The 14,254-nt window shown below is 36.7% G+C and overlaps 1 protein-coding gene across 1 annotated transcript in view; it reads right to left on the reverse strand.

The window, feature by feature from the left end:
• Positions 1–14,254, reverse strand: part of CAP2 (cyclase associated actin cytoskeleton regulatory protein 2) — a 119,897-nt gene that overhangs the window by 29,656 nt on the left and 75,987 nt on the right. The window contains exons 6-8 of the mRNA XM_039866488.1: positions 8,704–8,847; positions 8,288–8,373; positions 4,673–4,778 (exon numbers count right to left, since the gene is read on the reverse strand). Coding sequence (XP_039722422.1) covers positions 4,673–4,778; positions 8,288–8,373; positions 8,704–8,847 — 336 coding nt within the window. The remainder of the gene's footprint in view (positions 1–4,672; positions 4,779–8,287; positions 8,374–8,703; positions 8,848–14,254) is intronic.

A 14,254-nucleotide genomic window follows, 5' to 3' on the forward strand; every position in this document is an offset into this window, starting at 1 on the left:
TATTCTCAGCACCTTGCCCAGAGTCTGGGGCCCAGTAGGTGCTTAATTACGTAGTCTCTTTCAGGTTGAACTCAAAGCCATTTCCAATCTAACTCTATTATCTGTGCATTTGGAGCTCATTTTTTAGTCAATGACATTCCTAACTCCCCCTGAGCAGCTGAGATCTTTTCCACAGGAGAATGAAAGGAGTTGGCTACCCAAAGCCCCCCAAAGAAGCTAAAAACCTAAGAGCAATTAAGTAGACTGAAGATAGCTGTGGTCAGGTAGGCACTCTCTGTAGCCACAGAGATCAATGAGTTTTGCGATTCAGACAAGTGACACCATCCCAGGCTCTATCTATTCACGTTGATTAATAAATCTAAGGCATAGATTTGGAACAAGTTTAAAGTATTGTGTGTTAAAACCTATATCATATGTACCTTGGACTTTTTGTAAATAAATGTTTGTATACTCTGCCAAAAAGTAGGAAAAATGATTATTAAATATTTTTTTCTTTAAAAATACATAAACTAATTCTGGTTAAAGTTCTAAATGAAAGTTTAGATATAGAAGATTTGAGTTTTTGCTTATAAAATCAAGAGGAAGCCAGAGCAGCCAGAAGACTTGAAAACTTAAAGACATACATATTTGATGACATGCTACAGAGTCTACATTATTTATAATGTCAGGATACCCTCTGGCTGAATTTTAATTTGATCACAAGCAAACTTAACTTTTCACTTTGTTAAGGGACATTTGGCCTTTACATTGAGAAATAGGCTGAAAAGAAACATCTACTTGGAAGAAAAGAAGTGATCTGAAAGTGTCTTGCTTTGAGAAAAATAAAACCTCACCGCGACTAAAATTGCAACCATTCCAAACTATTTGTATTTCCCAGAGGTTCAGTGGAGGATAGGATAGATGACAGTTGATGTATAGGGTAGATTTTTAAAATCCACTTTATTAGCAGAAAGAATTACATCACCATTACATAAAACTTTATACACATCCATACATGTGTAGTTCTAATCTACTCTACAAATAATTATACCTGGGTTTGTTTCCAAAGCTAAAGTAATTTAGAAAGACAAAAATCTGTCAACAAGTTTAACACCAGAAAGTTAAGAAAACAACCACATTTTAACCTATTTATGGAATTCTTTTCATGTCTTTTTCATGGCCAGATCCACACAGAATAGAATAGTTGGAATGCTGATCCAGACAATTCATAGAAAAAATCAGTTATTTTGGAATTACAAGTGTGAAGATCAGGCCTTAGTCTTTCAGCTTTAGTTATCTGATTTTCAGGAACCACCAATGCACGAATGTAATATGAATATTACAAATCTGACCAACTGCAAGGGATAATAATAAAAAACAGTGCCTCTGTTGGGTTCCTGCCAAAAGATCAATTTATTCCACAAAGTGCATTTGAGACCCAGCAACGAGGAAACCATGTAAATGAATATGAAAAAGAGTTCCCAGTAATTAAACTAACTCAAAACTGCAAGAAGTTTCTGGTGTAGTCCTTCTAGTGCACAGTCGTATTGCAGAAAAGATGACAGAAACGAGAAGATTCCATTGGCCATGAGAACAAGACATTCCGGATGGATTATTCCACACCTGCTTTGTCCTCCCAATGCCACTCCCAACCCCATGTTAGTGTACACGCGTGCACACACACAGACACACAGACACACAGACACACACACAGACACACACACACACACACAGACTCTCTCGCCAATCACTGAAATATCGCTGGCCTCAAAAATTTTACATTTCACCGTGACAGCTGAAGAGAGCAACAGTTGTCTGCCACAGCTGCAGTCTGAAAGCAAAGGTTAGGAGGTGGGAGAAGGCAAATACAGTTCCAACTGCTAACTCAGGGAGAATAATTCTTTCGTAGAGCAATGTGCCCTTGGAAACTCAGTCTTGAGCAGCATGCCGTTCAGTCACTAAAAACTCCATAGAGCGCAAATCTCAAAATCCAATTTGAAAAAAAAATTCTCAAAATATTTGAAATTTAGATTTTAAAGTAAAAACTATAATTAAAAAAAATTCATAGTTTTTTTTTTTACTCCAAACCTTAGAAGAGGATAAAAATACCAGGAAACAGGTTTTCTATGTATATGTCTTAAAGTTCGTCAAAAGATTTTATACATATGATATTATCTCTAAAACAACATTTTCTTACCATAATCATTCCTCACTTTTAATATCTGGCAAAACTTTATCATATTACTCTTTATCATATTATTCTTCAGAAAGTGAAGTAGATGCTCTGCTTTACAATGATTATCATTTTGAATAGAATTTTCCCATAGCATAACATGTACTCAATAAATAATAACTCTCATTATTATTATGTCAATGCTGCCCAATGCATGCTCTGCAAATCATTTATAATTTACATAAATAAACCATTTATGTTTTATAATGTTTTTCAAAATATGGGATGTGACCGATTAGTGGGCCATGAAATCAATTTCTAGGTCTCAGCCAGAATTTTATAAAAAATGAAATAAAATAGGAAAGGAAATATCTGAATGCATTTCATGTGATGAGAGAAAGTATTGTCTTTTGAAACTTGTTTTAGTATTGTGGGTAGGGTGTATGTGTGGGTAAAATGCATCTCTTACTATAGATTATCTTAGAAGTTTAAAAGTCACTATTACAAGGCATATATTTCTAATGAACATAATGAAAATACAAATATTCACTCTAGAGCACAGAAAAACAACGCATTTATTTTTCTATAATTAATAATCAATTCTTTTTTATATTCAAAATAATTACTCAGCTTTGTACATTGCATTAAAGGTATTCAAGCCATTTAAAGGTAATTTTTTATTCATTTTCCATGGGCACCATTAAAGAATTAATAGGCTTGCATTTGTTGACATGATGATTTCCCACAAATGGATTCTCATTCCTTTTCTATTTATCTACCATGAAATAATAAGACACCCAAGGACTCTTGATGTTTAGTTTGCTATTCTCCCATGATGACCTATCTCCATGGCAAATGTGTGACAATTCTTTAGGGCAAACTAATCTGTCACAAAGAGCATCTCACTGGAAATCTATGAAAAATAATTCCAATTAGTCTACACAAACACCTACCTACATCCACACATACCCTCTGTATTAAACCCCTCCAAATGTTTATGAACTCTATTCTCAGAAATCATAATATTGTGGGAAGAAGAAAAATAATCAACTTATTTTATCTTGCACTGTGCATTTCACCTTATGGAGAAAATAGGCAAAGTAGAAAATAAAAAGTTTCAGTCTTTGGGGGTCAATGTTAACATTTGTACAAATGTTTGGAAACAAATGCAGAAATCTCACACTCCCTTGAAAAATCACAAACTCTGCCTTGATATTATTACCTACTGTGTTCAGGATTCCACAAGTAACATTCAGAATGAGGGTTAGGTGCTGGAGTATGGCTCTCAGGAGAGTGTGGGGTTCTACCCTTGAACAGAACTCACAAGTATGTCACTTCATCTTCTCAGTGTTTACTCCAGTTAGAACATCTCCCGTGACCATCAAAAGGTAACATTGATTTCTAATGGAAGGCATTTTCCATGAGAAGCATTTCCCAAACAAGTGTACAATCTTAAAAGGGCAAGAAAAATTTTAAGAGACCCTTAACTCACAATTTAGTCCAAACTATTTACTGGGTACTTATTCTGTGCCAGGTATTACCTTAGGAGCTGGAGACAGAGATGAGTTTCCAGTAGAGTGATGGAGTCCAAAAAGTACACAAAAAATTACAATTCTGTATGCTAAGGGCTATGATTGAGGTATATTCAAGTTATGAAGGAGGCATAGAAGGGAGCCATCCGCTCTAGATAAGGAGCTAATGGAGATCAATGGACATTTCCTAGAGAGATGATCATGAAGCTGCATCTTGGACAAGAGGGAGAGGTACTTCCCCAGGGAACTCAGCATGATATTTGTTTGGGACATTGCAAAAAAGGCTAAAACCACATTTAACTTGCAAATATTGAAACGACAACAATTTGATTTGCTTTGACCTAAGCATTGCATGTGTTCAGGATTCCACAAGTAGTCTGGTAGTGCTGGGAGGAAGTGGGACAAGGGAAGATAGGAGAGAAGGCAAAGGTCAGATCAACATCTCACGTGGGACTGAAAGTGGGAACATTTACAGGTTGAGATTTTAACCCAGGACTAGAATTGCCTAAGTAGTCAAAAATATCATTTGATAAACTTTAAAACACCGAGAGAAATAAAAAAATAAAATAAAAAAAGACATTTTATTCATAACTCTATCTTCTTGAAATTAATAACAAGTTCAAATCTTTCTGTATCCTTCAATTTTTATCAGTTTCTTAATGTAGATGTCATTTTAGTACTCATAAACTTTTGTACTCTATCACTTAACAGACTAGCAGATCATTTCCCATGTAATTATCATGTGTTATTTTTATTGGTTGTAGAGTGTTTCATTGTGTTCTTACCATAAATGACTTAACTATTTTCTTTCTGTATGTCATGTAGGCAGTTTCCAGATTTTCTTGTGATGAATGACATTTTCATAAAGTCTCTACATGTATATTTTATATTATGTTTTCCATGAGGTAAATTCTACATTACTAGGCTACCATGAATAAATATTTTAATGGCACTTTGTTATTCAGGTGGAAGAGGGTTTGGTACTTACTGTTTTGCTCCAAGTAAGGCCTGTAGTGTGATGCTCCTTGATGTATGCTTGAAGCTCACTCCAAATGTTCAAATACGACTTCACCCAATCCACATGGCGTAAATCACTTTGTTATAAAAGAGAGTGGAAGAGAGTGGGTTTAGGACCTAAAATAAAATTTTTTAGAAATTGGGGGATGGGGAACATAATAATCTAGTAACTAAGGCTCCATATGACCCTAGAGCAATTATATTTCTAGTCCAGTCACTGTGAACTGATTTCAAAGAGAACCTTGAAAGGAGTGGTCCAGGTCTCTCCTGAGAGAAGTTAAATGCCCCGAGCTCCAGATATGGAGCAGAGAGGACCACAAACAGGAATCCCACAGAACCAAGCCAATTCAGGTCATGTCCTCATGTCACCTCGAATGGGGAGATGAATGTGGAGAGGAGACCATTCCTTTTTGTACTGCTTCTGATGCAAAATGAACATTGTGCTTTCAGGAAGGAGAATGGTATTGACAAGAAAAACAGTTCTTTGGTTTGTTTTCTAATAATTTGGTTGGATTATTCAGCTGAAAGTGTAACCAAATTGGACAATTTTAGACTGAAGAAGTTGTAAGAAAAATGATTTCTTACAAGTGGATAGCACTCTAACGGGATATTCACTTAAATTACCTTAATTTGATACTTATAATGAAAATGCAGGTTAGGCAGGGTATTACCAGTATTTTTGTCCCAATTCTACTGACCCAAAATGTAGTAAAATGCTTACCCTTTATAACAATTAACACACAGGACTGAGACAACTATTAAAATATTAAACTTATGATAGGGAAAAGTAGCTTCATTTCCTTTGGATACATTTTTTTCTACTTTGAAGGAAGTAGTAGTAAATGAGATAATGATGAAATCTCAGTTAACAAAAATTTAATCATGAACCCAGGTCATTAATCTGAAGACAATCACTGAAGGAAATCTCTGTTATTAAAGTTCTTGTCAATAATGACTTTTCTCTGGGCATATTATATTTTGTTGTCTTTGAAAAGCTCCAAGCACCACCAGCATGTTTAGATCCTATTGCATTAAGTCGTGCCGCTTAAGAAAAGTGAAAAAGAGAAACTGAAATCATAATTATCCTTCTCTCAAAGAGGAAAACATGTGAATGTGGTTTTATTCTACATTTTTATATTTAGAGATTATATTAATCAAATCTGTAAAAAATCTTGTTGTCACTCTCTCTCGCTTTCCCAGTTAAAACCCAAAAGGCTAAGTGTAGCTCCATAGTCTCTCATATCAGTTTCCTTATCCTGTGGAGTTTTTTGAGGGTCTTAGTACAGTGTCCTTCACATAGGAGATAGTATATGCAACAGGCATTATTAGAGCACTAAAATCATTTCAAAATAAATGTACACATGTATTTCTACACATGGTCATTTAATACATATATACACATATGTACACATGTGTATGTTCATATAATATACAAATATGTCTGTAGACATTATAGAAATGGCTATACTTTCTATTTAAAAATTTAACAAGTGGTGAAGTCCAAATATGTATAGGGAAATTCATTTTCCTTTTAAGTATTACGGTATGATTTTGACTTGAAGAAAGTTATAGCAACTTATAATAAGGAATAACAATAGAGTGTCTTTTAGCCTGAAGTCAGTCTCTAAGAGAAAACACATTGAGCAGGATCCAACTACCCATCTTTAGTTTTCATTTACCCTGAAGCTATGGTAAGGGCCTGTGGTTTTAATGATCATGACTCAGAGAGGTCATACCTCTACAAAGTCAAAACAATTAACTTGCTCTATTCATTTATGGAAAAAGAGCCCAACAGGCAGTCAACCCAGTCGTAAGGGCTGCACAGATGCAGACTCCACTGCCCATGGCCCTTTTGTTTAAACCACAAGGAAGCTTGACTCAACTCCTCTACCCATGGGCCTGTCTGCAGGTAGGCGGCAATGAGTGGCAGAGGACTGCAACAACCTGCGACCAGCCCTGAGCCCACAGAGTGAAGGCACAGCTGGACTGGGTGCACTGATAAATGGGTGTTAAATGAGCGGTGTGCAGTATTCTGCTTCTGTCAGGTTACCACCCCTGGAAGCTCGACCGGTGGCTGGGAGCAAAGTGAATGAGTCCACACCTCTAGCTGCATTTCCTGGTCCATTAAGTATAATTGAGTTGTCCTTGATGCTGCCAGAAGTACATTTTCCACTCAATAGCTGACATCAAAGGGCAAATACTGGACTCTATTTAATGTGTGTACAAAAAAGTGGAAAACTTCAACCCTCCTTGCTATGCTGCCACCTGGAGAGAATCACTCACACCTATGGCCCCAACATACCCTCAAGTAGGGACTGGGGGAAAGACAGGAGCTGATAACCTGAGATAAGAACAAAAATGACCTCCAAGGGTGACTAGTAAAAAGGCAGAGGCCTACAGGGTACCTAAGGTGTCCTGAATAGGCATGTATAGGTGTGTGTCTGTATATCTTGGGGGGGAAAAAGATTAAGTACAGAAGATCTTTTATGATGTGGAAGTCCCTATGGGTGAATGTTCATGCTGACATATTTTTACGTCCAGGTTTTGGAATTTAAATTTATTCTTTCCTGAACTGTTATTTTTATGAGAAGAGTAGGCTGTCTCACATTTCTGATGCATTTTCTCATTCACATTGCATAATTCCATAGTCTCTATCTAATACAACAGGGCAACATCTAAAGTTTTGTCATTGGACACAGTTGCCTCACCCACAGTTCTCAGGGTGCAGAAAGTTTTACTTGGTATAACTGCTTTAACCAAAGTTCCTTTGAGGTAGAAGAGGAAAGAGGCATGCTGATGTCTCCTAAAGCTGCCCTTCTTAAAAGCTACAAGACCTGTTTTGCCAATGTGGAATGAGTAAGGGAGTGGAGCACTGTAGTTTAGGAGACGTTTTCCTGGATAGTCATCGCTGGAGTCTCTCCATTTGGTCCCGTTTTCTATTCTAACCCCAGTTTAAGTCTCTCTAGGATCAATAATTTGTACAGTAGAATGCAGTGATTTTTTAATCGGTTTTTCTGGCAGGCAAAATCCCTTGGTTCAGATTCATCTGTACTTCCAACAGCACTCTGAACGGTCGCTATTCTTATAAATGCCTCTCTGTCCACCCCAATTGTATTTCATCTTAATGCAATCTTTCTTCTCAGTGGTCTGGTTTATTGTCTCATCTGATTTCCATTCTTCATATATACTTCATTTCCAGATTCCTCTTTTCTTCTCTCTGGTCACCCACAAACTCTATTTTGACAATGTAAAAGTTTTGTGACCATATAGGGCTGGTCTATCACAAACTGTCAGAGAGCTCTCTCATTATTGTGGTAATATGTAATAGATGACATGCATTCAAGTGGAGAGAGTTTATTAATTGCAAGAGAATTAAGGCAGATTTTCTAAAACACATATATTATCTGGATAACTGATTTCACTTTGCACTTTGCTTTACTTGCAAAGATGAGATATTTCTTTAATGTTCATAGTAAAGTAGTTAACAGCTTTTGAAAGGAATCAGTAATGAATTATATTAAATTTTAGAGATAAATGTCTAACAAGCAATCAACTGAAAATTTGGTCAGTAAAAGAAGGTACATACCTGTGTTTGTAGTCCTTCAAAACCCTGTTAGTGTAAAAGGTGGCAGCATCATTCATCTCCTTGACATAAGGACCGGGTTTGGGGGACTGAGAGAACGGGACCATCGCCCAAGCATACAAGGGAAAAAAAAATAGGATAAGAAAGAAAATGCCTTAAAGAAGAAGAAAAGCAATGGAGATGTTGACTTGAAAGTTGGAGGCACATTTTGCCTTGTAAAGATTGATTAAAGACTTTCCACATTTTAGAACACAAAGCACTCAACTTCAAACAGGGTAAAAAAGAGGTGCTACGTTCAGCCTGCACAGAATCTTCCCTCAGTGTAACAGAGGACAAAGGAGCCTGAAAGTAGCTATGGATTCTCTTAAACACTCCAAAAATGTGATGAGTGCAGGGGGTAACACTCCATCTGGACTCACCACAGCTATCCATCCAAGAGCAGGGATGCTTTCACTGACGGCTGAGAGATGGTTAAACATTGTACTGCCCCGGTTCCTTTCTCTGTAAGTTTGGATTTCCTGAATCTTTTCTGATATTGGTTTCAGAAGTGCAGTCACGTCATTCTGTAAGCAAACAGCGAACACTGTTACTAAGACAGAACAGAAGCAGAACGCCTCTATCTACTTTGCCCTAAGCAAGAGTACTGGGTACTTGCCATTTGTTGGGGGTTTTCAAAATAGGATTTTCTTTTTTGTTATGGTAAATATGAAAATTGCACAAAGTTTTAACATTATTAATGCTGTCTCCTGAGACATGGAAACACTCCCAGTATATGATACAGCCCCTGTTTTAGAGAAACCTACGTGGAACAGAGTGAATTGAGTGTAGATCAGTTATGTTTCCAAACGGAATGAACAGATCATACTACGCAGTAACACAGATCTAAAATCAGGGAGGGTGGTGAGAGTTAGTAAAGGTTATCTTCCTGTTTCTTTGGGAAAATAATGTCAGAGAGGTTCCTTGTTTTACCAGAGTTACCATAATCCATGTGAAAAAGCGGAGATATTTCACTGAGGCTCTTTTTAAGAAAATGTGATGGCTTGTAATATTTATAGTTACTTTAGTCTGGTTCGGCCTTCTACAGTGTCCCCAGTCAACTTGGCCGATGACTACTGGTCACTCTCATTTCTGATTAGTTCAACAACTGATTTCTCTTTCAAAATCATGTGATCTGAGTTATGAAGTATCACAGTGATAAACACCTACCCTTGGCATTCTCTACTTTCTTTGATTTTGAAGAGCAGATACGAAGTTACCTAATTTTTTGTGTATGTGCTCCAAAGAAATAGCAAGTCTTGTGTTTCAGCTTTGTAAAAGCAGTTGAAGAGGCTTCAGCAATATTTTACTAAATCTTGTTAGCAGGAAATAAAATAGAAAAGCCCCTTAAGGCTCTTTAATTTCTCTAATCAAGACTTCAGAGTAAAGTTTCCAGCCTTGGCTACATATTGAAATCACCTGTGAGCTTTCAAAAACAGAGGCCTGGGTCCCACCCTCAGAGACTGATTCAATTGGTCTGAGAGTGACCTGGGTTGGGGCACCCCAGGTACAGAGGTTAATCACTGCTACAGTGGTGGCTTAACACCCCCAAAGTCATTTCCACCAGGGATAGCACACCATTAGGGAAGGAATTATGTTCAGCTGTGGCAGCTTCCATACCTTACTTCTCTGTCTTAAATCCTATGTATATCCTCCCCTAAAAGAAATCTGGGCTTTAGAATTAGAATGACCTTGGTTTAAATCTCCGCTCTATCACTTACTATCTATGCGGCCTTGAGCAGAAATCTTAATCTGAGCCTTGGTCTCCTCATCTGTAAATCAGAGATAATAATACTTACAGCCTATGAGCTACAAGAGATATGGCAATATTAACCCTCTGGTATGTGAGCAGTACACAATAGTGGAAGTAATTATTACTATTATTACTATTATGAAATTAGCTCAGACTGAAGATAAAAAGGATATCCCCCTAATATGTAATATTCATTTGCTTCAAATAGATGACTGTATATTTTTTCAATTTTTTAATTTTTAATTACAGTTGACATGCAATATATATTAGTTTCAGGTGTACGGCATAGTGGTTAGACATTTATATAACATAAGAGATATCTCTTTGATAATTCTAGTTCCCACTGACACCATATATAGGTATTCAATATTATTGACTATATTCCATATGCTGTATTTTATGCCCCCATGACTATTTTATAACTGCCAATTTTTACTTCTTAATTCCTTCATCTTTTTCACCTAGCCCCTCATACACCCTGCTATCTGGCAACCGTCAACTTGCTCTCTGTATTTATGTATGACTTTGTTTTGTTTTGTTTGTTTATTTTGTTTTTTAGATTCCATGTATAAATGAAATCAATGGTATTTGTCTTTCTCTGTCTGACTCACTTCACTTAGCATAATACCTTCTAGGTCCATCCATGTTGTCGCAAATGCTAAGATTTCATCCTTTTTTATGACTGAGTAATATTCCACTGAATATATGTACCACCTCTTCTTTATCCAGTCGTCTATCGACAGGCACGCAGGTTGCTTCTATATCTTGGCTCTTGTAAATAATGCTGAAATGAACATAGGGATGCATATCCAGAAGTAGGATTGCTGGGTCATATGGTAGTTCTATGTTTAATTTTTTGAGGAAACTCCATACTATTTTCCACAATGGCTGCACCAATTTGCAATCCCAAAGCAATGCACAAGGGTTCCCTTTTCTCCACATCTTTGCCAACACTTGTTGATTTATTGATGATAGCCATTCTGACAGGTGTAAGGTGATATCTTATGTGGTTTTAATTTGCATTTCTCTGAAGACAAAGACTGTGTATTTAAGATAAGAGAGATTCCAAATATAATACATGAAGGTTAAGAGGATTTTAGGGTTACAGGAATCTAAATTGGGTTATCTAGTTTAGCTTTTTGACAGACTCAATTGAGTAGGTCACAATCAGTATTTTTAAAAATAGAACAGAATATAAAATATTAGAGGGCATTCATATGAGTAAGAATGAGTATTTTATGAACACTTATTTCAGTTATATAGTGTGCATGCATGTGTGTGTGTATACTGGGCTGCAAAATAAAATGTACATCTTGTTATGAATTTCACAGAAGTTTGGGAATGTGGTTTTAATCCAATTCTCTCATTTTACATAATTGAGATACAAGCTCAAAGAGGTTACTTTACTAAGTCATGATCAGCTAGCGAGAGTTAATAGAGCTGAAGCTAGAACCCAGGTCTTCTGTGAGGTCCCAAGACGATTCTCTACACTGGATTACAGTTATTACAGAATTACAGTTAGCTCTCTACACATAGGCTTCTTCTCTACCAACAAGACTAAGGAGAGGTATTATGAAGAGATTATAGAATGAGGCTATTTGGGTTCAAGTCCTTGTTCTTCAGTGTATAAGCTCTAGGACTTTCCAAAAATTACCAAACATGTCTACGATTCCATGCAAAATAACCTTATCTGCAAAATAATGTCGATAATAGTACCCACTTCCCAGCGCTATTGTGAGGAGTAAATGAGAGAACAGGTCCACCCTGTGGGTGCTCTGTAGGAACACTGTGGGTGCTCAACCAATGGTAGGTGATCTCCAAGGTATCTGCCAGTTAAAAAGTCTCTGAGTGACCAGAGGCACTGACCGGCTCTTTCATATCACTGACATACAAACACAAGGAGAGTGTCTTCCTAATTGAACTATGCAGGTGGACAGAGACGTGTTTTCATTTGGGAGAAACAAAAAGAAATACAGGAGAAAAAAGCCAAATGTTTTCAAAGTTCTCAGTGGACTTTTTAAATCTTCCATATTCAGTGGACTTTTTAAATCTTCCATATTGAAGGAGGGGACAACCAAAAAAAGTCGATGCAGAAGCTAGCCAGGTCTTGTGAAAAATTCATGAATACCTTCCCACTTTCTCACTTTCCCTTCTGGTTATTACAAAGAAAAAATCTTATAGATTGGCATGAAGACCCTGCCAGGGTTGTTATGGCTGAATTATGTTTTTCCCAAATTTGTATGCTGAAGTCCTAATCTCTGGTATCTCAGAATGTGACAGTATTTGGAGGTAGGGCCTTTAAAGAGGTAATTAAGTTAAAATGAGGTCATTAGGGTGGGCCCTAATTCAATATGACTGGTGTCCTTATATGAAGGGGAAATTGGGACACAGACACACAGGAAGATGCTGGGAGAAGGCGGCACCTATAAGCCAAGGAGAGAGGCTTCAGGAGAAACAAACCCTGCTGACACCTTGATCTTGAACTTCCAGTCTCCAGAATTATGTGAAATCAAATTTCTGATGTTTAAGTCCCCCTGTTTGTGGTACTTTGTTCTGGCAGCCTATGCAAACTAATATAAGGGTGAAATGATGGTATAGGAAAAGCAATAAATATCCTGAACCCTCAAACACAATAAAACAAATAAAAAAACCCTCTAAACATTCTCTGCCCCAAACACAACTATTCCATGTCTGTTAATGGCTACTAAAAGTCAGGTTTAATTCCTCTCCCTGGAATCTTGTTCTTTAGAAGGCAAACATTTTTCTCTTCATGAGATTCTTTTTATTCCAAATTCAACACCCAGTTAAAGATATGCTATTGATTTTCCCAGAAGACAGCTGATTTTTAATTTTAGCAAAACTACTAAAAAGAATCCTAATTTTCTCCAACAATTTGCTAAGCCATAATATTCTTGATGCAAAGACATTTTTGAGAAAGGCCAGGATATCTGAATTGTTGGTGAAACCTGGCCTATTGCCCCAAAGGGAAAAAGAACCAGAAACTGTATTTACAATGTTAGGTAGATTTATTAAGGCCATCTTTATTTATCTCTAACTTCCCAAGAACAAACTCTAAAGTCCAAGGAGACAGAGTATTCTGGAAGATATTTTATATTGGTTATCTGATGAAAGCATTATAAAGATTGTGAAAGTTTCCTTCTGCCTTAATCTGGCAATTGTGTGAAGAATTGTATTCATTAAAAAGCAATGCCGAGAGAACTAAGTTCAACGGCTATTTGCACAACCCTAATAAACAGTACAGCTTTTATTTTATGCCAATAGATTTCTCCTGTACTTTAAAGTAGGCTTACATTCTCCAGCTCATCCTGAACTTTCACAGCTGGAATCAAAAACAGAGAAAGAATATTAAAGTTATGGTGTAATTTCCATCAAGGCTGATCGTGTGGATGTCAGACAAAAAGCAAATGGGGAAGGTTATTAGCTTGAGGTACTTCTACCTGTTTAAGTATTAAGCATGTATTAGGCATACTCCATAAATACAGGTTGATGTCAATTAATATACTGATGTCAATTAATACTGCAAAAGGGCTTTTTACTGATAGAAGGAGATAATTTTTTTTTTTCCAGTGGAATGCATTGGTGGTAGCTCCTTAGACATATCTAGAAGCTAGTGTGCTTTGGAATGGTTTAAATCAGTCAATTTTACATAGGTCTAACTCAGATTAATTTTTAAATGTATCACTCATGTTTCTTCTATTCTGAGAGACGTTTCCTTGAAAATAAAATCATTTTTCAAGGCTCATGTGAAGAGTAGCTGAAAAATCTGCCTCTGTCCCTCCCCAGGTTTCCATAGCTTTAACAGAAGGTGAAAAATGGCCAAAATGAAAGAGATACATGCCCAAACTGCAAGTTTCAGAAAATGTTTCCAAGGGCTATTTTAGCTTGATGGGATTGTACTTTGGAGAGTATTTCAAGACTTTATGACTTTAGTTTCTGCTTTAAAGTTGAAGAATTGAGACCCATTATCAGCTTCATCTCAGTTTAGCTCCAGAAATAATTGTTTTGCGGAAAGTAAAATTAAAAAGCTTTATCAGCAAGCTTTGTAGAAACTTTACCCAAAAAGGAAAACCAAATTCCCACTCACGCTGTTTTGTAAGGGATGGAACAAACCCTGGGAGTTTGACCTCAAAGATGTGTCATTGATTAAAACAAAATAAGCC

Source organism: Pteropus medius, unplaced genomic scaffold (assembly GCF_902729225.1).
Source record: "Pteropus medius unplaced genomic scaffold, Ma_sr-lr_union100, whole genome shotgun sequence".
NCBI lineage: Eukaryota > Metazoa > Chordata > Mammalia > Chiroptera > Pteropodidae > Pteropus > Pteropus medius.